This window comes from Octodon degus, unplaced genomic scaffold (genome assembly GCF_000260255.1).
Source record: "Octodon degus isolate 3935 unplaced genomic scaffold, OctDeg1.0 scaffold00024, whole genome shotgun sequence".
Taxonomy (NCBI): domain Eukaryota; kingdom Metazoa; phylum Chordata; class Mammalia; order Rodentia; family Octodontidae; genus Octodon; species Octodon degus.
Window position 1 is genome coordinate 6,334,203 of NW_004524600.1, and position 26,032 is coordinate 6,360,234.

Here is a 26,032-nt window from a genome sequence, read left to right on the forward strand (position 1 = left end):
CTGGCATGTGGTGCTGGGGGATTGAACCGCGGTCCCTGATGCTTTTGCTAAGCTTGTTCCAAGTAGGTGCTGTAGACCACTGAGCCATCTCTCCAGCCCTATGCTATTGTTCTTACTACCTTCTGAAACAGTTCTGGAAGTCTTCTTTGATTTGTATCTTTCTTTTTTTTTTTTTCTTGGCAGAATCAGGGATTGAACTTAGGTCCTTGGGCTTTCCAGGCAAGTGCTTTATTCTACGGAGCCATCTCTCCAGTCCCTGATTTGTATCTTTCTGAGGTATGTATAATCAAAGTCTGGTGAGTGCTGCAGCTAAATGCTACCAAAATTAGGAGAATTAAAGAAAAATATATTTGCTAATTATATCCAGTGGTAGTGGGAAGCTAGAAATTAAAGATAATTCTCATTAGAAATTTGTAGCCTTAAGTATTAAATAAATGAGTTCAAGTGTCATGTTTATTAATTTTATTATTTTATCACATTTGATATACTCAGTCCATAGACAGGAAGGCACGTTGACTAGATGCAGTGCGACTGCTATTGCCATGGGGCCTCCTGCCCCAGTACCTGACTGGGAGCTGTTGCCTTGGCTGCTGATGGGTTTCACAGCTCTGGCATGCCCCCTGGGTCATCCATCTCGAAGGATAGCCTCATTTCTGAGTCTTCCTCCTGCCCCAACAGCTCTTCCTCTCCTGTGGGCTTCCTTTCTTGGGTTGGTGGCCCTCTGTCACTTGCTGTTGTTTGCAGGTACTCTGTGTCTGATACCGGCCACGGGGCCTGCAGTGTGCTTGGCTCTTGGAGTTCATAGCGTGCTAAGGAATCTCTCAGTGTTCCAGGAGTATCAGGCCTATCCTCCCATTTTGAAGGTGGAGGTCCGTCCTTATGCTCGTAACTATTCAGTCTTTTTTCAACCACGTCACGAATCAACACTGCGAAGTACAAAACTCATTATGAGTTTTCATGTTTGAGATAAGTTGTAGATTAGTACAAAACATTCCTTGGCCTCCTCCCTTCCCCACACTATAACCTTTTATAAAGTCATCACATTTAACTTCAGTAGCAATGCATTGAAAACAGATCATAGTCTTTGCTTGTTTGAACAGAATACCACTTATAAAGTAATTAAAGTAATGGCAGAAGATATTGATAAAACTATAGAAAATAAAAAAAATATTGAGAGGAAGAATTTATTTCTTTGTTAATTATACTGAAAGTTTAATTATTAAAACTGTAAAATTAACATCTTTCTTTAATTTATTCCTTCCACTGAAATGTTAGTGATGACTTTCAAAGAAAATAAAAGAACTTACTGTCAAGCACTGTTCTTCCTACCATGCTGTAGTCTATGGATTTTTCAACCTCATTCATTAGCCATGGGAGAAATCCTATCTCAATATCTGTAATAAAAAAAAAAATCACTGTCATTGTTCTCCTTTTTTCTGAGACAGGATTTCATTATGAGTTCAGACTGGTCTTGAACTCACAGGGGTCCTCTTGCTTCAGCCACCTGAGTGATGGGATTACAGGGTTGCTCCACCATGCCCTGCTAAGTTATTTTTATTAATCATTTTAAATCAGAAGAATGTGCTTTGCCCCTAATATTAACAAATTCATCTATATTGTTTTTTCCAATACAAAATGTTAAGTAGACTCACATAATATAAAGTTTGCCATAGTCTTTATGTTCTGGTCAAATTCTTTTTATTGCAATAAAATATTCTTAAAATTATGAGGCCTTCCTTGGAGTCAAGGATGTCAGAGTTGGCTTCATTGTACAATTTGAAACAGTCTGTACAGGCAGAAGGAGAATGTGGATCTGTTAGAATTCCAAGGCAATGTGACACAAATCTGAAATGGAGCATTCCAGGACAAAGAAGGCCGTCATCAGAGGAGCAGGGCCTAATGGAAACTAATGAGGTTTCAGGTTGCAGATGGGATGCAGGCCAAGGCTTGTGAGGAGGTGGTTTTCTAGAATAGGGTTAGAAATCAAGTGTTTTCATTAGCAAAAAGTTTGCTAACATTGGAAACAATTTATTGTGGAAGGATTTAAAAACATGGCCTATAATGGTATAACATTGTAAGTTTCAAAATAGCTTTTTTGGGGGGGAAAGCATCTAATTGATATTTTTTAATATGGTAATAAGGGAGAGTGTGATAGAGTATTATCTGTTACTATAAATATCTTAGTCTCAGGCATGATTTTCACTTGCAAAATTTTAAATGATCTATGATAGAAAAAACGCTACTGATCCTTGTGTCTAGCTGTAAGAGGCCTAACTAGACTCTAAGAAGATAGGGTAGAAGCACAGAAAGAACAGTAGGACTAACACTTCTGCTGACTATTTGGGAGCAAGGATTTAACTTTTTGGTGCTTCACTTTTTACTTCCAAAAAATGATTAAATCTGCCCTGTCTACTTCACAGGGATACTGGGAGGATCAAGTGATGCCACTTGTGAAAACACTGCATAAATTGGAAAAGTATGAAATAAATGTAAAGTAATAGCATTTATTTATTACCTTGTGTCTATGAATAGAGGTAATTCTATGTACAGAATTGAATATGTAAGCAGTGATGATTTACAGAAGTAACACCTGGCACAAAATATTATTAGCCAGTGAGGAAGAGCTTGGTTACCAAGTACTGGAGATGTACGTGCTTTCTAGACTAAGGATGGTGGCAGAGCGAACAGGTCACCTCTTTCCCTTCACTTGGATGGATTGGCTGCGGGGAGGCGACCAGGTTGTGGGCTCCATCAAGGCAGAGACCAGGATGCCTACCGTAGTGCCTGGGACGGTGTCAGTCCCTAACTAAATGGATCAATGATCTCAGCGTCTGCCCTCAAAGGGTTTTAGATTGGAACAGAAAATCAGTTCGGAGGAAAAGTTACAGCAACTATTACACATGCACTGTGCTTTCTACACACAGAGCACTTTGTTTATAAAGAGTTTCATATACTTGAAGATTTCATTTCACACATGAAGAAACTGGAGGTCATCAAGCTATGTAATGCTGAGGATAGGATCAAGCCTTCCTGACATAATGCCCATGTTTCTTTCTACTATCCAATCTTGCATGTCTCAATAAAGAAATCTTTACAATATGCTACTTTAGAAATTTTCAATTTTAGTTTTTTAATGACATATATTTATAGGATACTGTAATAAACCTCTTTTAGTAATAGTAAATATAATTAACTTTCATTTCAGAAACGAGTCTAATAAAGATGGACGTGAAAGAAACTTGAACCATCAGGAAGATGCTTATTACTTTTTTTTTTTTTAATTTTTATTTGTGTGTGTGTGTGTGTGTGTGTGTGTGTGTGTGTGTGTGTGGCCAGCTCAGCCCACCAGGGGGCGGGGCTGGCTGGCATGTGGTGCTGGGGGATTGAACCGCGGTCCCTTTGCTTTGCTAAGCTTGTTCTAAGTAGGTGCTTTAGACCACTGAGCCATCTCACCAGTCCCCAGGAAGATGCTTATTACAACTGAGTAAATCTAACAAAATCTCCACCAACCTCTTTTAATGGGATCGTAAAAGTAGCCGCTATCCCTGAGGCTGCTAAACACGGACGGGAGCAGGTCGGCCAAGTAGCGCTGCGCAAACGCACAGGCCGCCACCTTCTGCGCCGTCTCGTTTTGCTTGTGTATTATGTCCCACTGCTGCTGCTTGCGACGCTCCTGCAAGAGGAAAACGTGATCACTGATGGGCACTCAGGTAGCATGCTCGCCTCAGATACTGACTCTAGTGAAGTCCACAGTCAAAATATTTGGACTTATCAAAGCAAATGGACAGCAAGGTGTCTATTAAGGATCTGATTTTTTGTGAAGAACTCGATGACTTACAATGACTGGGTACTACGGCTGGCCGAATAGCTCAGTGGGTTAAAGTGCCTGCAAGCAGGCACAGGGTCTGGGGATTCGATCCCCAGGCCTGCTGGTGGTGTCACGCGCCTGTAATCCCAGCTCTTGGGAGGATGTAAACAGGCAGATCACTATGAGTTCGATCTCATAGTGAGATCCTGTACACCCTGTAGGCCCTTCCCTAAAATACAAAACAAACAAACAAACAAAACAACATAACAAAATCAGTTACTGGGTACTGAATTCATAAAGATAAAAGATGGAGCATGAGCTGGGGATTAGAGTGTCTATCTAGCACCTATGAGGTCCTGGGTTGGATTGCAGCCCTGCAAAAGAAACAAAACAAAGCAAAATAGTGGTGTTTAATTAATCAATTAATTTTACTTTTTGGTACCAGGGATTGAACTCAGGACCCTGTGACTGCTGGGCAGGCGCTTATGCCACTGAGCTAAATCCCTGGTCTAACGGCATTTAAATTAAAACTCATTTCTGACCCATTTTCATGGAAAGTAACTTCAAAATATATACACTTGGTTGTTTGAGTACTATCAAAAGTATAATGATATGCGTATTTTTTATTACTATTACCATAAAATAATACTGATATGAAAATTATAATTGCTTTGATAACAAAGAATTTAAGACAATAAACTAATTCAGTTACACACAGCTTTTTGGGTGTGTGTGCAGGGTCTCACTCTGCAGACTGGACTCGTAGTGATCCTCCTATTTTCAGCCTCCCTAGTGCTGGGATTACAGGAGTGCACCACCACTCCCAGACTCCACTGTCAGCTCAGCGTGCCCAGGGGGTGGGGCTGGCGCAGCATGCAGTGCCAGGGATCAAACCCCGGCTCCTGAACTTGTCTAAGCAAGCACTTAGTCAGCTGAGCTATCTCGCTGGCCCTTACATATTTTATGAATTTCTGAATTCATAAAACTGAAATAATTCTGAACATCATGAAAGCTTATCTTTTGTTGCTGGTTCCTTTTGATAAACTAAAACTAATGAACAATCTTCTTTACTCCCACATAGAAACAAGCATTAATATTTTAAAAATTATATCTATTTTCAAAGTTTAAAACAAATGTAAATCTGGGACATTTATATTCTTCTTTTTTTCCCAGTGGTAAAGAAACTTTTTTTTTTTTTTTAATAAATATTTCACTGATTTCATCAATAAAGCTTTTTTGGTAAGTGTTTGTTTTATATTTGTAAGCAAAGTCTTAGATTTGTACAGTCCTTACCATAAGCCCAATGCTCTTTGCAAAATTATTCATTTTGTATATGTGCTGCCAAAGCGAGCGCAAACATTATTCATTTTGGAATAAAACTTAAAGTTCAGTTGATTAAGTATTAAGTCGAGTTTCTCAACAAACCAGGTATTCTTCATAGTAAGACTGGCCTTTGGGAGATGATCTTAATTGGTTTTCAGACATGCAGGTGCTGCTTCCTAATTGATTCATTTGGTGTACAACAGAAGACAACAATCATTGTTAGAATCAGAAAGCCACAAAGATGATTGAGTCCGGAGCTCCCTACCTGCAAGTTATTGATATATTTAAAAAACCTGAGTTTTAATTTTTTTTTAGGGGGTGGAACCGGAGATTGAACTCAGGCCCTTGCGCTTGCCAGGCAAGCACTTATTCTACTGAGCCATCTCCCTGGCCCCAAAATTTTTGTTATACTGAAGGTTTGTAAAACCTATACTCTGGAAAATACTGGCAAGGACTCAAGTAGCTCTGGAGTTCTTCCAAGGGTACAGAGAAAGGTCTGACCACTAAAAAGCAGACAGAGTTCCATCTTAGTCCTTGGATTTGTAATCTTCAGAAAATCCCCACACACCTTACTTTTTCCTTCCTTTCATCTTTCTGCCAGTGAATTGTGACACATCAATATAATTCTTTCTCTATGATGCCCCATATTTAATTGTATCTTCCAGTTAGGACATAGAAATTTTAGGAACTCAATTTAGATATATTTTATGTAAGCTGAAATTTAAAAAAAATGTCAAGTCAATCCATGAAAGATCTATAATCTAAATGAGAGAACTGAGCAGCAAATATTAAAGATTTTTTTTAACAGATTTTCAAAGATCTTCAGTTTTATGACCTAGCATACGTAACTTTGAACATAGTATATGTAAAGTATCCAAAAGACTAAGAGGCAAAGGATATGGCTTAGTGACACAGGATGTAACTAGCATGTGGGAGTCACTGCGGTTCAGTCCCAAGAAGAAGAACAAGAACAAGAACAACAACAACAACAGTACACAACTAAGAAAAATAAAATTCATAGCATCAGTACTTTTTCCTCCTGGTGTCGTCTCTTTTGCTCCTCCAGTCGCTGGACTTCAGCCAACTCAACATTGCGCATTTCCTCGTAGGCATACTGGCTGGCCTGCAGGCTGGCCAGCTCTTCTTCTTCCATCACCTCTAGTAGCGACTGCTCAATCGTCTTGCCCACCAAAACTTCTAACATTGGCTTAACTTCAAGATCAAAATCAAAGAGCTAAACACACAAGAGGAGACAGCAATGTAATCATGAACTAAGTGCAAATAAATTATAAAGAATACAAAGAACATTGGTTTTTTTAAAGGATTTTTGAACTTTTATTTATAAATTAATTCTGTAAACTACTAAATATAATAACAAAGAATTCCTGGCTTCTATCCTATATAGCTAGAAAAATAAATTATTTTTAATAGTTATCTAAATCTGCTCCTTGCTTCCAGAGAAATGAATGTATGACATATACATACTTTCAAACTGTCTTTAACATTTATAGACTTACAATACTGTATTTTTATACAGAATTGGGAACAGTCTATTAAGAAGCTAATTTCTAAACTTTCTACTTGTAAGAACTGAATTTCATATAATACATGTATTTTATAAATCCTGTAATTCAGATCATTTAAGTAATAATCCATAATTAGGTATGAGCACACATGAAAAGGAATTTTTCTATGGTCAAAACAAGATAAAAATATAGAGAACATTGTAATTCCAGTTAACTGAGAAGGCTGAGGCAAAAGGATTACAAATTCGTTGTTAGTTTGGGGAATTCAAAATAAAAAATAAAAAGGTAATACAGGTGGGGATGTGGCTCAGTTCAAGGCTCTGAGTTCAGTTGCTGGTATTACAAAAGAGAAAAAAAGGAAGACAGTAGGAGAAAGCAGAGGAGGAAGTGGGGGAAGAATGAGTAGGAAGAAGGGAAGAGGGTAGGAAGGGGGAAGGTGAAGGGTAAGAAAGGGGGAGTGGAAGAGCAATAATAGAGTATTACAAGATTGCTGTCTATGCGTCAAACACTGTGCTAGTATATTAAGTGTGGTTTCTAATCCTTAACCCTGCAAAGTACAAAAGCAGCATTTTATTTATAGATAAAAATCTATTAAGCCAAGTTATGGGGGGAAAAGCCTATATATTCATCAATATGAACTTTTTTTTTTAATAAATGAATCTAGTACAGGGTCTACAGGGTGTACAGGGTCTCACTATGTAGATTAGATTTGTAGTGATGCTTTTGTTTTCAGCCGCTGGGATTCCAGGCACGCCACCACCCCGAGTCTCAGTCTCTGCCTCAGTGCTCCCACGGGCGGTGCCGGCTGGCGTGGCGCAGCAGGGATCAAACCCCAGCGCCCGGCGCAGGCACCCACGCGTCTGCCTAAACAGGCGCTTTGATCCACTGGGCTATTTGGCCGGCCCTTATTCCCAAATTTAAATTAAATTCTTCTAGGTTCCTTCATATTTTAAATCTCACTTAGCTCGTTATGTATACAATCAATGCCTTCTTTAATTTAATAAATTTAATGCATTCCACATTGATAGGAAAATGTAATTAAGATTTTAAAAACAGATAGTATCTTCAATAAAAATTATGTAACTCATAAGCAACCAAGACTAGAGTCTCTTATGCCAGAGATATTATCCTCTCTCATACTGTACAAACCTATGTTATGAATATATATATATATATATATTAAACAAATATATAGAATATAGAAAGATTCTAAAACTATGTCTAATAATTTATTTTTGGTAAGCAAAGAGTAAATAGCAAAACAAGTTATTTAAAATTTTTTTAGGTACTACAGAATAAAATTATTACAATAACATTTGGAAAGAACCTCGAAAACTAAAATCTTTCTTATTGTGAAGTAGTTCTTGCCTCTGTTAATCTTTTCCTAAGCCCAATTTTACCTCCCTTATAACGACAGAGGGAAGTGAAGAGGTGCTCTTACCTCTCCTTCTAGTATTTCAGTGGCCACATCTTTGTTAGCTTTGGCAGGAATAAAAAGTGGTGTTGGTGGTCTGTCGAGAAATGCATCTGTTTGGCATTCCATATCAACTTCTATTATGCGGTCAGCAATTTCTTCAAGATATAAGTCTAAGAATAATGACATAGACACTGTGTTTGACATTTTGGTCTACCTCAAATATACTTGTATTTGAAGTTTCAGCTCCTTCTAAGCAGAATTGAGTGAATCAGAAGATAAGTCCATTAGGGGCCAGCCAGATAGCTCAGTGGATGAAAGCACTTGTTTAGGCAGATGCAGGGACCGGGCTTTGATCCTGGGCTTGCTGTGCTGGCCCTGCCCCCAAGATACGCTGAGACAGTGATTGAGACTAGGCGTAGCGGCATGCTCCTGTAATCCTAGTGCTTGGGAGGCTGAAAACTTGAGCATCACTACAAGTCTAATCTGTGTAGTGAGACCCTGTAGACCCTATACTAAATACATAAAAAAAGAGGATAAGTCCACTCTCAGTGCTTGAATATAGGGTTCAGTTCATATACTGAGTGAAGAAGTAAGACATTTGGAAGATCATGATCAGGCAGGCTAGAAAATTTACTAAATGTCTAGAAATTACTGAGTTTTGCATTAGAAAACTGAACAATAACAGGATGATGAGAGGGCAACCGGCTCTGACATCTGTCACCCCACTGATCACCAGGATTCATTTGGCTGATCTGACTGGCTAGCAAGGTGTCCCCTTCCTCCCTCACCTCTCCGGGTGTGTCTCTGCTGAAGCTGTGAAGCAGCAAGCTCTGAGAGGAGGATAACCACCCTGATGGAGGAGGACCCGTTCCTCAGTCAAGGGCATATAGTAGATGCATCCCCCTGCTAGAACCTCAAATAAGTTCTCAAAGAAGAACATGAGACCCTTGGCGTACATAGAAGATGCAAAGTGTAATAGAGAACAACAAATTAATGATAGACATAGGTAGTTGAGTCATAAGAGAGTAAACCTATACATATATGAAAACACCCTCAGATTATTGAAAAAATTCAATCAGCATATCACAATATTATTCTACTGATTATAAACAGCTATATGAAAACAAATTTTCTGTTAGCAATGACTTAGGGGAAGCAGTGGTGATGTGGTGTTGTGTGATACACAGGAGTGCTGGAGTTAGATGTCAAACACAGGACTAACCAAAGATCCATCCACTTTGTGCCTGAGTCTCTCCATGTATAAAAGGGATTACAAGTAATACCTGTGGCATGGAGTCTTTGCTAGAATAGAGAAGATGGAGAAGCAAAGGACCTAGTATAATTTCTGAGGAAATGCCCAAGCAAAAAGTGGCTATTGTATCACTTAATATTTTCATAGTATAAACCAAAGAATGATTTTCTTCTTTTTACTACACAAATAACTCTGGTGAACCTGCTCATGATCTTGGCAGTGTACAAGATGAATCTTAAAAAGTCACATTCATCAAAGGGAAATGCCAAGTACTGTCAGATGACCAAGAATTCTGTCAACAACACAGCCAGATCCTGTAGGTCCAGGTAAGTCTCAACAACAGAGAACAGAGAGAGAAACAGAAAGCCCTGGCACCTGCCTTAGAAGCTGCCATGTGGCCTGGAGCCCACACAAAGTGAAGAGAACAAAAAAGGATGGTGTGATAGGCAGATGACTCAGTGCGCTTACTCCTTTCAAAGTCAAAATGCAACAACAAAGATACACTGCTTTCCTCTCCTGTAAGTCTTAATAAAAACAAGATTGATTTGAGTATATAGAGAAAAATAGATCAGGGCAACCTACTTTTCAGGCCCCTTTCTGTTTCTCTTAGACAGAAGCTTTTCTTTGTTTTAATAATTTCTTCCTAGCTTTAAAAAGAAAAAGAACAACAACAACAAAAAAGCACCAACCTTTTACATTGTTGATGAGACTCTGACCTGGTTGTTATGGCTTGTGTCTAGTTGTCCTCCCAAAGTCTTACACAGTCATGGGGCAGATTCTAGAGTTTGTGATTAATTCATGATCCAATGCTGAGATTATGGGTGCGAGTGCTGCACCCACCCTGGGGTGAACCTCCTGAATACAATATAAGGAAGAGAGAGAGGCTTGCCTGCTGCCACAGCTGTTGTTCCACCCTTTGCTCTCTGCTGTTTTCCACTCCATGAACAGCTGCCATCTTCCATACGCCGCTCTGCCTGGGAGCCAGCTGAGTATGGCCTGAAAGCTCCACTAACTGAGCTAAATAAACCTTTCCTTCCTTAATTCTGGGTATCAGGTGTTTGGTCCCAGAAATGAGGAAAAAGTAACCAAGACATTGGTACAACACTATGGAAATCAGTATGGGGATTCCTCAGAAAAATTAAGACTATAAATTTCATTTGACTTAGTTATTCTCTCTCTCTTTTTTTTTTTTTTTTTTTTTTTGGTGGAACCGGGGATTGAACTCAGGTCCTTGAGCTTGCCAGGGAAGCGCTTATTCCACTGAGCCATCTCTCTAGCCCCAGTTATTCTCCTCTTATATGATAAACCTAAAGCATAAATAATCAAAAAAGATTAAAAAAATAGGAAACAAGGAGATAGATTTTTGCAAATGGGAAAAGAATCTAGTGATGATAGGAGATGGGGGGAGAAGAAGGGGAATAAAAAGAATTGTGGCACCTTAATACATGGACCTAGTCCCTAAGATGATGGTCAACTTACATACGTGTGGTAATAAAAATTAAAGAAAAGAACACTGATTCATTCTAGGCTGTAGCAAACAATCTTGGTTTGAAATAGTATACGTGAGAAGGATAAAAAAATAAAGACTTAATTTGGTCATAAAACTCTTATTTTAACCCGATCCCATACTTCTAGCTATATCTAATATAATTAATAATAATAATAATAATAATAATAATAATAATACACAGCTTGTGTCTCTGTTGAAGGAATAGACTTTCCTGTTGCAAGATTGGGAAGGATCAGAGAGCACCACAGATACATAAGTAAAGAAAGCCTTATGGAAAATGACCAGACACAAACAGCGAAGTAACTCAAGGAGGCGCACTACCAACCACGGTGTCATCACGTACCTGTCTGCACGTCCACGTGCTTCCTGCCTTCTACGGGTTCCGGTGTCCGCGATCTGAACTGATTTTGAGCTCGTTTTTTGGCCAGAGCCCGTTTCTTAGCCTGCTGCTGTCTCTGTGCATCAACGGGATCAGGCTGCCCAGGCTGAGAGGGACAGAAAAGGCTTCTGACAGTCAGTGCATATTTCTCAAAGTATGTAACACCTGCCCGTTCCACAGCGGGATAGGAGTGAAGCAATGTTATAATGCTTCTTGATGATCAGTGACTTGACGGTTAAATATTTTTGGGAACTTTGTCAGGCACTATGCAGGTGTCTGACAAAGCATGAAAGTTACTCTGAGTACGCCCATGACTGGGATAAATGGGCGCAGACTCCTATCTAATTACGTGTGTTTTCCTCACTCAAACATTTTTACCATGAACCTCCTTGGTTCCCATGAAACTCATAGGACTAACCTGTTAGATGGACTTTGATGAAAACTGAGGAAATTGAAAAGCAAGACTTTTAAAATTTGAATCTCATTTGAACAGAATTCCCTTAAAAATTTATTCGCTCACAACAAAAACATCCTCAGAAATAAGCCTCCAAGTGTAAAAAATAAGCTGATGTAGGGGTTCTGTATATAACTGGTCACAGCAGTTCTGTGGCACTGGGAGGTTCTTAGGTGATATCTGTAGCTTATTTTGTAATCATTCTCTTTAGTTTGCTTATCTTATCTCAAAGTCAATTGAGAAGGAATATGTGAAAGTATTTCACATGGATAAACATTTAGAATTCTAAATGTGTGTAGAATCCTAAACACATTTTAAGGGGAATGACAATGTAGTATAACTTTTAAAATATTTTTATTGAGAAAGAAGTAGCAATGAGACAGTTTCAAAACAGGTTAGTAGGACAGTTACAATAATTAATACGTTGCTTATTGTTGTCTTTGTAGTAGTTATTCATAGTACAAGATGCAGACATGATCTCTTGTCTGCATCTTGTAAACACTATTAGTTCAAAGCTTTCTTCTTGTTGAACTAAGAGAAAGTAGCTGTATATCTGTGCTATTTTGTATATACATATATATATGCCCCTTTTTGTTTACTTTTGTCAGAGATGGGTATTCCATTGCCATTCATATATTGTAGATGCATGAATTCAGCGAAGTAGTCCAATAAAGTCCAGTAGTCTGTAATAGTAGTGGGTTATCTGCATGCCTGGCAATGTCAGAAATTGTTGACTTGAGCCTTTTACAGCTCAGCTGTAGTACAACACTTTAAAAAATAAGAATATTACCTAGGATTGTAGACCATTTAAATGCAACAGTTTCTGAAGTTGCATGCCATGCTTTATATTATCATTTTAAGTTAATATTATCTACCATAAACTTTTTTCCATGTTTGCATTGTACAGAGTAAATGAGAGTACTGTCTCTGAAGTTCAAATTCCAATTTCTCAATTTCTTAATTACTAGGATTAGGAAGGCTTCAAGTAACAACCAAAGTTATTTTAGATAGTTTTCTGCATGATAAGAATACTAAATCTACCTAAGGTTTAGGTTATAAGAAACAACTCAGAAGACAATATGATGAACTTAACACAATATTTGACATAGAGCAATTCTTTCCTTTTATAATTATCACATCCTTTCCTTATAAAATCGTAAAACCACATGATAAATAAAGAACTACCTGTAATTCAATTTGTCTAATACAATTATTGTTATCATTTTGGGATTCTTCAGTGCAAACTTTTTCTTTGTATATTTATTCTATATGTTTATTAATACTGTCTTACTTCCACTTTCTTCTTATAGAAGTATAAATTTCAGCTCTCAAGACAATAGGGTGTTAAGTGCAAGAAGATCATTTTAGAAATATACTACCTGAACTATTACATGGTCTAGTTAAAATACTTTTTAAAAAAGTTCTATTTTAGAATAACGCACAGGATCACCAAAACAGAGTTAGTCTGTGTACCTTTCATACACTTCCCCTAATGCTCCTCCTCTAATGTTATCTAATACAGCAGAACACCAAAGTGAGGAAATAAACAGGGGAAAATATTGTTTACAGAGCTCATTTGGTTTTCATAATCATGATCTTCATCGATTAGTGTCCGTGTCTCTATATGTTGTTTGTGTGATTTTACCCCGTATGTGGACTCATGAAACCACACCCCCAGTCATGGCATAGACCTGTACCGTCATGGAGGGATGCTCCCACAGGCGTTCTTTACTTTTATTTTTCAATTTTTTATTTATTTATTTATTTATTTATTTATTTTTGGCAGAACCAGGGATTGAACTCAGGCCCTTGTGCTTGCCAGGGAAGCGCTTATTCCACTGAGCCATCTACCCGGCCCCCGTTCTTTACTTTTATTTCCAAGTCTCCCCCCCACCCTTGCCCCTTGGCAGCCAGTATTATGTTCTCCATCTCCACAGTTATTAAAAAAATTATTTTCAGTTGGTACATAGTCATTGTACATGTTTGTGGAGTATAATGTGATATATTAATCTATGTAATTTGTAATGATCAGATCAGATCTTCTCTGTGTGTGTGTGTGTCTGCAACAGTCAAATCCCTCTACCAGCTATAACAAATAAATAGCTTTTGGGGGGGACATTATAGACCAGAAATCATAAAATGTAACCTTTTGAGATAGGCTTATTTACAATTTTTTTGTTTTGTTTTTGAGACAGGGTTTTTACTAGGTAAGTCAGGCTGGCCTTGAACTCACTATGTAGCCCAGGCTGGCCCTGAGTTTGTGGTGATCTTGCTGCCTTAGCCTTCTGAGTGCTGGGATTATAGGCATGTGACACCATGCCTACTGAGATTGGCTTTTTCAATAAACCCTTGGGAGTAGTCTGAGTTTTTTTTTTTTTTTTTTTTTTTTTCTTCTTCTTTAGATTTACTATGTAGCAATTGATGGTAAGGACATATCAGTTTGTTTATCACTTGTCCTTTGAAAGTACAACTAGTGTATTATGGTTTGGATCTAAACTGCTGCTCAGAAAACTCATGTGTTCAGAAGTGGGGTGTTTTGGAAAGTGACTGGATCCTAAGGACTCTAACTTTATCAGTGGATTAATTCACTGATGAGTCTGTAATTTGGCTGCACTATTGGGCGGTGACAGAAATTTAGGAGGTGGGTCCTAGCTGAAGGGAGTGAGTCATAGGGACATTCCTTTGTGGACTATATCTTGTCCCGTACTCTCTGGTGCTTTCTCTCTTTGCTTCCTGACTGTGTAGGAAGGCACGTAGGTCCTCGGCTACATACTCCTGCCACTATGATGTTCTGGCTTAGCCCTACAGCCACACAACAAGCCAAACGTTCTTTATCTGTTCCATTGGCCCATGTGACCATCCCCCACCAAAACCATCCTGTTTTGACAACTAGATTTATCTAGAAAGTGTTAACATTGGACAGAGTGATTCTTTCCTCTTTATTTTTCTTTTTAAAGATAGTTTTAAGGGTTGTGAGATAGCTCAGTAGAACAAGTGCTTGCCTGGCAAGTGCAAGGCCCTGAGTTCAATACCTGGTTCTGAAAAAAAAAAAAAAGAAAGAAAGATAGTTTTAACTCTTCCAGTGCTTTTGCTTTTTGCATATATTTTAGAATAAGCTTGTCTGGGGCTGATGGGGGTAACTCAGGCTGTGCATGAGGCCCTGAGTTTGTTTACCAGTAACTCATATGCACACATGCAAACAAAAAGAAAGAAAAAAAGGTTGTCAAGATCTAAATAAATCTTCTGGAATTCTGTTAGAAATTATACTTAACGTGTATACAAACTTGGGGAAATTAACATTTTCTAGAGAAAGTGCTGGAGATTGGACCCACAGCCTCCTGCTTGCTAGGCAAGTGCTCCATCCCTGAGCTGCATCTGTACTTTGGGAATTGTGATGTGGTGACTCTTTGACATGGTGACCCTTTCAACCTGAGCATGTGTATATCCATTTATCTCCACCTTCTTTGCCTTATTCATCAGACTTTTGTAATTTTTATCTTCCTGTTTTTATACATGTTTTGTGAGATTTACCTCAATTTTTTGGGAGCGATTACAAATGGTATCATATTTTAAATTTCCTTTTTCATTATGTTTCTCTCTAGTACACAGAAATGTTACTGGTTTTTGTATCTTGAGCTTGTATCTTGTGATGTTGTTGGAACTTTAGTTGTGAATCTGTTTTTGTAGAGTCCTTGGGATTTTCAATGTAAATAATCAGGTCACCTGGAGTTAGGTATAGTTTTACTTCTTTCTTTCTAAATTTGGTTCGAGCACTGACTGGAACTTCTAGCGCTGTGTTGAATAAGAGTGTGAAAGTGTCATCCTTGCCTTGGTCCCAGTCTTAGGCAAAAAGCAGTCAACTTCTCTCTGAGATATTAGCTGCAGATAAATATTCATCAGGTTGAGGGGTGTTTGCTCAATTCTAAACTTGCTATGTTTATCATGAATGAGTGTTGAATTTCATTCAACTGTTTTTTTTTTTTTTTTTTTTTTGGTGGTACTGGGGATTGAACTCATGACCTTGAACTTGCCAGGCAAGCACTTATTCTACTGAGCTATCTCCCCAGCCCAACTGAGCTATCTCCCCAGCCCTGGTTTTTGATCAAAGAATGTGATTATGAGATTTTTTTCTTTAACCAGTGGCTGATTACACTGACTTACAAATGTTGGAATACTACTACATTCCTGCAAAAAATTCCACTTGGTCCATGATATATAACTTTTTATTTATTGCTGTATTCTGTTTGCTAAAATTTTGGTGTGGATTTTTGCATGGAAGTTCAGGTCCAAGGTTTTGGGGTTTTTTGTATCTTGATTGTGTATCTTGTGATGTTGTTGGAACTCTAGTTCAAATACTGTCTTTGATTTGGGTATCAGAGTAATAATGCTAGCTTCAAAAATGAATTTAGAAGTGCTTCTCTTATTTTTTTGAAAGAGACTGTGTAGAACTGGTGCTAATTCTTCTTTAAGTACTTGGTAGGATGAATTCTCATGTGAAATGATCTTGGTCTGAAGGTTTTTAGAAATTAGAAATTTTTAAAATTAGAAATTCAGATCTTTAATAGTTATAAGACTATTTAGAACTTCCGTTTTACTGTTTATTGATTTTTTTTTTTTTTTGTCTTTTTTGAAACAGGGTCTCACTGTGTAGTTCAGGCTGGCCTTGAGCTTACTTTGTAGCCCAGACTTGTCTTGAACTTGAAACCATCCTCCTGTCTCAGCCTCCCAAGCACTAGGATTACAGGCATGTACCACAGATCTCCTGTTTTAGACTAGGTAAATTTGATAATCTTATATTTTGAAGAATTGGCCCTTTAAATTTATGTTGTATTTACATTGTGCATTTATTTGTCTACATTTATAATGTTGTGATTGATCATAATACACTTGTGTTTTTTATTCTCTTTTTTTTTGCATGTAACTTCTAAAACCCCTGGAATTGCTAGATTTACAAGACTGTCTTTTGGATGCTATTGAGATGATGGGTGGGTAGGGGTCCCTAGCAAACTTCAGGTTAGGGGTTGGTTATCAGAAGGTGCAAGGCACCCCTACTCTTGCTGGCAAAACTGGCATGTTGTTGGAGATTGATACTTCAGAACTTCTTCACATGCTTCAGTCTCCAGAGTCTCTCTGTTCTAAGGTTGATGAAGCCGTAGCCGTACTACATTCCACCAAGCTAAAGAGGCTGCCCAGAAAGCAGTGAACGACAGTGCCCCTGGAGTTCCAACTGTTTAAAATTGATCAGGGACCAGAAAAAGAAACTTGTGCTTCACTGAAGAAAAATATCTAAACATCGAAAAACTTTAAATAACTATGAAAAAAAATGTAAAATATAAAATAAATAAAAAAGGAAAGGAAATCTTGAACCTTACATACTGAGCAAATGCCAGGTCTAGTGAACAGTGCTAGTCCTAGATTATTTGATTTAAAAACAAAACAGAAAAAAAGTAAAATATAAAAACAAATTAATGTTTTATAGACCCTGGGAAAAGAATTTTCAGCAATGTACAAAAATTTAAAGGATTTCTTTCTTTAATTTTATAATTCTTTACTGTGGCATAGCTCAGGATGTCAGTTCTGTTCTAAGGAACAGAATGGATAACTGGGCAGGGAAATGTAATTTGGATTATAAAATTCTTGCTTTAATAAAAATTCCTTAAACAGTGGAAAAAAAAAAGAATAAGAAGGTGCAAGGCATGACTAGAGGGGTTCGTTCCTTCACTGTTATCCTTCAACCTCCTGTGATAGAGAGAGCGACTGAAGGTTAAGTTGATTCAGTCAGTCATACCTATGTAATGATGCCTCCATACAAAACAAAAGGTCAGGATTCAGATGGGGCTATTCGTAGCTGAATGCATGGAGGTACTTGGAGGACAGCACACAGAAGTCGTGGAAGCTCTGCACCCCTTTCCATATACCCTCCTCTGTGCCTCTCTTCCATCAGACTGCTCATCCATATCCTTTGAAATATACTTTATAACATCCTGGAAAATGTGAGAAAGTGTTTCCCTGAGTTCTGAATCACTGTACCAAATTAAATGACACCAAGCAGGGCACCATGGGAACTCCAACTTATAGCAGTTGGTCAGAAGTATAGGTCACATTCTCTGCTTGCCACTGGCATTTTAAGTAGAAGAGGTAGTTTCGTGGCATTGAGTCCCTAACCTGTGGGATCTGATGCTGTCTTCAGACAGGCAGTTAAAGAATTAAATGGAATTAAAGGCTACTTAGTGGGTGTCCACTGAAGAAGGGGGAGAATTACTTGGTTGATATGTAGAGGAAAACCTTCGGATCACAGAGGGGAAATATTTGTGTTCAGTGTAACAGTAGACAGCAGTAAAAAAGCACTTTTAGTTTCATCTGTCTCTTTAGTAATGCTGCATTATTATCCTTTTCATCTTTTACTGGCTACAGAACCTACAGTTATATCCCCCGATATTCACTCCTGTTATTTTGTCTTTAATCTTTTTAAAGTCAGTCTAGCTAGAGGTTTTCAACCTCTTTGATCTGTACAGAGAATCAGTGTTATTTATTTTTTTCTTCATTTCCTCCTTCCACCTGCCCTTAGTTTATTTTGCTCTTAATTATCCAGTTCACTGAGATGGGAGCTTAGGTCATTGATTTGTGGCCTTGCCTTTTCTTCCTCTTAGCACTGCTTTAACTACATCCCACAAATTTTGATACATTGTCCTCTTTAACCTACGAATTATGTAGACGTGTTTAATTTCCCAGTGTATGAACATCTTCCTGTTCTGTTATTATTTTCTAGTCATTGTTATTATCAGAGAACCACACTGTGCATGATTTCAGTCTTTTTAAATATATTTACATTTGTTCTATGACTCAGGAAATCATCTCTATAGAACACTCCTTCTCCTGACAGCTATGAGTTGCTGGGATGTTGAAGTCCCTAACTAAAGAGGGATGTTGAAGTCCCTAACTAAAATTGTGGGTTTGTATGTATATGTCTTTCTTTTTGTTCTTTTAGATTTTGCTTCATGTACTTAGAGACTCTGTTGTCTGGGATATATGAATTTAGGATTTATCTTCCTGATATATTATGACCCTTTTAACATCATATAAGCTTCCTCTTTGTGCTCACAGTCTTGTTTGTTTGGAAATCTATATTAATACAGCCATAGTAACTTAAAAGATTGTTGGTACTGTGTATCCTCTTTCATCTTTTTACTTTCAACCTACCTACACTGTTGTAATTGATCTTTTTTGTTGTTTTTTAAGGTACCAGCAACTGAACTGAACACCTTTCACTTGCCAAGCAGGTGCTGCATCACCGAGCCATATCGCTAGCCCCTACTGTAGTAACTGAAATGATTTCTTTACAGATAATATATAGTTGAATTATATTATTATCGTTGTTGTTGGAGCTTTTGGTTGCTTTATGTAGAACCCATTTACATTTAATTACTACTATGTTAGGGCTTAGTCTGCCATTTTTTGGTTTTGTTTTTCTTTCTCATTTATTTTCTTTTTCCTACCATTCTGTAGGCCCAGTGAATGCCTATGACTGTATGTTGCCTAGACACACTTTTTTTTTTTTTTTTTTTTGGTGGTACCCTGGATTGAACTCAGTACCTTGCAGTTGCCAGGCAGGAGCTTATGCCACTGAGCTACCTCCCTGGCTACAGTTTTAAATAGAAGTTTAACTCCCCTTCACCTGAGGTGTAGCAGTCTCAATCCCCCTTGACATAGTTTCCAATGCCACACTTCCTTGGACTAGAATTACAGTTTGATGGTCTTTTGTTTTTAGGATTGGCCTCATGTTTCAGGTGAGAACTCTGCTGTCATTCAAACCATTGGTTTTCCACAATTAACATGTCATTCCTGTCAGACTCAATTCGAGCATGATTCCCTCAGCACCCATCCTGCTTGCCCGAATAGGCATTGTTCTCAGCAGAGACTCAGCACTAGTGCCCTCAGCAAACACAGGATGTCGCAAAAAGAGGTAAGCTGAGGGTTAAGGATATAGCTCAGTGGCATAAATGCCTGCCTGGCAAGCACAAGGTCCTGAGCTCCATTCCCAGTACAACAAACAAACAAACAAACAAAAAGAGTTAAGCTGGAGCATGAAATCTTCCAAGCACTGGGCTATCTGAAGACACCCAAACATTTATACCACATGCCCTGAGGACTTTGTCCACTGAGGCCCTGGACGTTTAAAGAACTCTGGACCACTGATGTTTACTATGATCTTCCCACCAAATGCCCTTCCTTCTTTCAAGCTCTGTAAAAAGCCTGCTCATCTTTGGTCCTTATAGATGGCCTTTTCACCCTGTTTACCTGAGATGCAGGCACAGTAAATTCACATGATGTTGCCTTTACATAAGCCTGGCCGTCTTGGCTGGTCTATTCTCACACTGTTCTCACACTGTTCTCACAGTTGCTATCCAATTCAAGATTTCTGTTTTTAGCTTTTTGAAATTGGTTCTGCTGTGGCTTAGAATGCCTCTTTCATCTTTGGGGTTCACTTAGCTTCTTGAACATGTAGATCTTTCACCACATTTTAAAGTTTTCAGGCAGCATTTCTTCAAATATTTTTTTCCATCCCATACTTTTTCTCTTGTCTTTCTGGATTCCAATAACATGAGAGCAGACCCTTTGTTATTACTCTTTAGCTCCCTAAGATGGGCCATGTCTGTCTGTCTCTCTGTTTTTTCCTCTAGGGCGATCAAAGCACTGTCCCAACACTACTTCATCCAATCTCGGTTCTCCTTCTCATTGCTTCTCGGTTCTCCTTCTCATTGCTGGACAGAACCGAAAATGTTTCTCCTCGCTGCTTCCGCTGATACCACCAGAAAAAGAAGGGCTCAGTGCCATTTCTTACTACCTCATTGCCCATGGGTGAGGGGGATTCAGCTTCCTTCTCCACCCTTGTTGACGCCGCCTCAAGGGGCAAAGCAGAGGACTAATGTGCACTGTCTTGTTGCTGCCACGTGGGGACAGAAGTGCAGCTTCCTCCTAGCCTCCCTGGCCCTGTGAGGAGTGGTTCAGTTTTTCCATTACTTTTGGCTGGGTAGCAGTGTTATCAAAAGTATATTTTTTTATTATTACATATTTAGTACAGGGTCTACAGGGCCACATTACACAGATCGGACTCACAGTGATCCTCCTGTTTTCAGGTTCCCAAGTGGTGGGATTACAGGCATGCACCACCATGCCAGCCCAGTCTTAGTTACTGTCTCAGCACGCCCTGGCAAGGCACACTGGGGATCGAACCTGGGTCTCTACATCTGCCTAACCAGGAGCTTTAGTCCGCTGAGCTATCTGACCGGCCTGCGAAAGTATTTTTCTGATCTTCAAGGTTGCCCCTTTCCTAGTTTTTGGCAAGAGGAAGCAGGCCTTTCTGGGGGTTGTGCCTATTGGCAGTTTCAGGTTTTTGGTTTTTCTGGAGGCTTAACTAAACAAGAGAGGCAAGAGGCAAAAACAAAACCCAGGGACTCCTTCCTCAAGTGAGGAACATGAGATTACTCAAGTTAAAAAGTTCCTAGCCAGTTTACTTTCTGGTTTGCATCTTATATTTGTTTGCTTGTTCTGTTACTGCACTCTCTCCCAAACCCCCAAGCTGTAAGAGGGAAGGAATGCGTGAATTCCTGCATGGCACACAGCTGTAATCCTGGTGCTGGGGAGGCTGAGACAGGAGGATCACTATGAGTCTGAACTGCGTAGTGAGTCCTTGTATCAAAGAGTTCATATTCTTGGGTCCTACCATACAAGTTCTTATGTAGGAGATGCAGAGTAGGGGCGAAGCATACATGTTTGTATTAAGTTTTCCCAGCGATCCTGATGCAGAGTGAGCTATGGGAGTGACTGCTTCAGACGGACACTCCATTTATGACCATTTTGTGTAGGTACTTCCATGTCCCCCATTGCTTATAGATGAACTAGATTTCATTTCTGTGTCAAGAAATCACTAAGTGGGCCAGGGAGATGGCACAGCAGAATAAGCGCCTGCCTGGTAAGTGCAAGGGCCTGAGTTCAATCCCTGGTTCTGCCAAAAAAAAAAAAAAGAAATCACTAAGTGTAATCTGATACCATGTCTTAGTCACTGCTGTCTCCTAGGTACCCAGAACAGGACCTATTTCAGTAAATATGTACTGATTGAATTAAGTATAACTCTGACTTTTGATGAAATGATATTATTTATATTTATGGTAAGCTATAATAGTATAATAATTAAGGTGTGACACAGCTAAACAAATCTAAATGTAGCAGACAGAGCTACTCAAGGTGTGGTCCTCAGACTAGTGCTGCTTTATGGAATGTTTAAATAGGTCTACAACAACTACAGAAAATTCCAGAGCAGTTTGCTCCAGTTCTGTTAAATTTAATAAAGAATTAGGGCTTTTAAGGTTATTAAATGTGGTAAAATGTATATAATGTAAAGAATTCAATATCATTAAGTACATTCATATTGTTCTATAACCAACAATGCTGTAATCTCCAGAACTGAGATTGTATGCCTGTATTAAACAATGGCCTCTCTCAAGCTTCTAGTAGGTATACTGGAGAAAGTGTGTGTGTGTGTGTGTGTGTGTGTGTGTGTGTGTGTGTGTGTGTGTATTTTTGTTGTGGTTTATTTCCCTCCCCTCCATGGTGCTGGGGACAAAACCCCAGGGCCTTGTGGACACTATGTAAGCACTGTACCAGATACATCAACAGTCCCTGCATATCTTTTTTGTTTTGTTTTGTATTTTGCAGAACCGGGGATTGAACTCAGACCCTTGCGCTTGCCAAGGAAGTGCTTATTCCACTGAGCCATCTCCCCGGCCCCTGCATATCTTTTATTAAAATTCAATTTTCCTAGTAATCCAATTTTACTTCATTTTATTGATGTTTTAGTCTGCAATGGCTCTGAAATGAACACAAATACACAAAGTGATGCTTCCCCATGGACAGTGAGAGGGCTCTGTTAAGACTACTCAGAACGTGCTTACCAGCAGCCCTGTCTGTAGCGCGTATGTGTTGCCTCGGATCACTCGCCTGTCATACATTATGTTTCCGTAACGCACAGGCTCTTCCTCTCTGTAAAATAACAAGTTCTAAGTAAATATTTTATCTATGTTATCTCTGAAGAAAATTCATTTCTAATATGATTTAGACTAAGATAAATTCAGATGTATGTTTTAGTGTAGTCCATAAAACAAGGTGACAAACAGCTATTTGTGCAATGCTTACTGTATGCCAGGCTCCTTTACATTGCTATTTTATTTACTGCTCACAACAAGCTTTGATTTGGGAATGATAATTCCTATTTGACACAAGAGGAAAAGGACTCCAAGTCATCTTGCTAGTAAGTGGAAGAGCTGGACTTAGCCTGTAGATCTGTAATCTTATTTCACTTAATAAATATGAAAATGGCCATCTGAGAAAGAACTTAATTTAAAGGACTCAGAAAAGCTTGATTTGAGTATTGAAAAGCTATGCAAAGAAAATAATCAGGCTAAAAATATGACAAGTCAGATTCCTCATTGTTTTTTATTTATTTTTTTTTATTTTTAAATTTTATTTGTGTGTGTGTGTGTGTGTGTGTGTGGCCAGCTCAGCCCACGAGGGGGCGGGGCTGGCTGGCATGTGGTGCTGGGGGATTGAACCGTGGTCCCTGTGCTTTGCTAAGCTTGTTCTAAGTAGGTGCTTTAGACCACTGAGCCATCTCACCAGCCCTCCTCATTGTTTTTTAAATCCAAAGATGTTTAAAAGGTACTGTTGGAACTACTAATAAAATTTTAATTTCAGGGCTCAGAATAATCAATGGTCAAAACCACAAATACACAGCTGATATTTTAAGTCCTTAGAAAGATAACCTATTAATAACTGTGAAGCCAGACCTCAACCCACACTAGCAGCACACTAGCAGAAATGATGCATACTGTGCTAGCTTCTCACAGATTGAGGCCACGTCCTGACATGCTTCCCGTCTCACTTTACTCGGCCTGTTGCAGTATTCAGCTCCACGGGGCATTTGTTCATGTCAGTGCTATTTCCCTGCGATGCCAACATATTCTGTGTTTCTTTTCTTTGCTTTTTCAAATTTTAATTTCTTTCTTCACCCACTCTGCTTGTGCTTTGCTACTTCCCTGGCTGTTCTTTTTCAGGCTTTGTGGCTCCTTGTGTACTAGAGGAGTCCTCAAGGCTCTACCTTGCCTATTCCTTAGAGGATCCCATCCATTTGCAAAGCTTCAGGAATGAGCCACATACCAATTTTATTTTATGTCTAGCTCAGAAAGCTTCTGTAAACTATTTAGGTATATCCAGTTGGATGACTGGAAGGCAAACTCAGAATTTAATTACCACTTCCCCATTTCAAGTTTGTTACTACATGTTTCCTATTGCATCAGACCGTGCCACTAAGCATACAGTTGTCATAAATGAATCAGCATGCATTCTTATTTCTAATTTATTGAATAACAATGATTTAATGACATTGACTTATGAGCAATCACTTAATTTTACCAAAACGTGTTTTTGGAAAGAGTTTTTACATTGAATCTTCATAAAAGAAATAATCCCTCTTCCAATTAAAATTTTCTATTTTGTTTTCTCCTCAGTGTTAGAAATATACTAAAAAAACCTTTGTCAGAATAAGATAATTATAAATTTAGATTTGGTGTGTAAAATGAACATCAAAAACTAGTTACATTCTGATGTTCAGTGACCACCTCAACAATTGGTATTAAGTGATATTCTTCTTATTCTTTTTTTTTTTTTTTTTTTTTGGTACTCCAGATTGAACTCAGGACCTCGCACCTCTAAGGCAGGAACTTATGCCCCTGGGTTATGGCCTGCGCCTGTTTTTTTTTTTTCGGACCCGGGACTGAACTCAGGCCCTCACGTTTGCCAGGGAAGCGCTTATTCCACTGAGCCATCTCCCCCGCCCCTGCAGCTTGCCTTCTTAAGAAATTCTGCTGATTCGCAATAGGGGTATGGTCTTTTCTAAATGTAGATGTTTGAACATTTGCAAATATTCATCAGTGTAAAAATACAATTTTTGCCGCCATGCATGGAATAATAACCTAAGTCCTGCCCTACAACAAGTGTGGAAAGACCTTTATGAGGCTGTCATTTGTACTTGTTGGGTCTGACACGTTTGTGCCTCAGTTCCTCATATGCATAATGGAGTTATGAAACCAAGCTGGCAGCTCTGTGGATTAAGAAAATGTTGTGAATGCTTCCAGCGGCATCTGCTGTGAGGCTAGTCCTCCATATGCACTAGTTGACCCAAACTTCGTGAAATAAGGCAATCTGTGTACGTGTTATGGATCACGCCATCAACTCAGTGTCACCAAAGTGAACTAAGACAGGCCGCCCATGCTCCTTTTTGCTTCATCTCTGCACCCAGGAGTAATTGGCTGCAGGAAATTTCTTTTGGCAGAGTGTAGACAAGAGAAAGCAGCGTGGGCAGCTTCTGCGAGGACCTGGCCCCAGGACGGAGTGCAAGTGGAGACGGGCTGGTTTGGTCACTCACGGCTGCAACAGGCTGTCCCGATAACGGCGGCGCTGGCAGGTCAGGGCCCGGGGTCGGCTGGTGTAGGTGTAGGTGGCCATGGCTGAAGAGCTGCGGTCCGGCGGGCGGGGTCCGGAATCCGACTGCCTCGCCCGTGCTGGAGCTGGGCTTTGCAGCAGGTGGGCACTAAGAAAACGTGGGAGGCGGAGAGCTGTTAAGTAGTGCCAACGGCAAGGGTTTAGCGACGCGAGCAGAAGCGGCACGCAAAGAGATGGAGGGGAATGGAGGCTGCCAGCGCTGGAGGTGGCAGCCACAGCCAGCTTGCTCGGGGGAGCCCAGAACCAGCAGGCTGTGCCTGCACCGGTTGCCCAGCAACCGAAGTTCCTTGTGGGGGCGGGACCTCCAGGCAGTTCCGGCGGGAGGCACTTCCGGTTCTGGGCTCGGTCCGTCCGTTCCCCGCCCTCTGGCGCGCCCGCGCCTTGGCAGCCTCCCAGCCCGCGGGGCGGGTCCGGCGGCATCGGGAGCTGCGTGCTGTTGGTCGCTTTCGGCGGTACTTGGCCAGGAGTTGGGCTGCAGCCTCGCATGGCTGGTACCATCGCTATTCTCACGGGCCCACGTACTCCTGCCGTTGCAGGGGACGTCCTCGCCTGGCTGCTATTCCCACGTTCCGGGCTGCACAGTGATGACGCCCTGGGAGCCCAGCTCATGCTCTGTTACGTGTGGGCGGGGAAGACGCTTCCTTCTTGGTGTTTCCCGGGCCGCCACATCGTGTCCCCAGCACGGGCCACTGCGCCCTCCCACAGTCGTTTCTGCATTCCCCTACGTCCTTCTGTGCTCACCACTCTGTGCCAGGACACCAAAGAACGCTAGGGCGCACGGAACGACGAGGGCCGCCCGACAGGCA

General features: G+C 39.8%; 1 protein-coding gene across 1 annotated transcript; it reads right to left on the reverse strand.

Moving 5' to 3' along the window:
• Positions 1-457: 457 nt before the first annotated feature.
• Positions 458-25,712, reverse strand: Rsph3 (radial spoke head 3 homolog). Its single transcript, XM_004648898.2, is given in 10 exon segments — positions 458-926; positions 1,308-1,394; positions 3,511-3,673; positions 6,162-6,365; positions 8,099-8,244; positions 11,180-11,321; positions 22,622-22,709; positions 25,150-25,252; positions 25,255-25,342; positions 25,344-25,712. Coding segments are annotated over 10 exon segments (1,716 nt in total). The 3' UTR covers positions 458-600.
• Between the last annotated feature and the right edge of the window lie 320 nt (positions 25,713-26,032).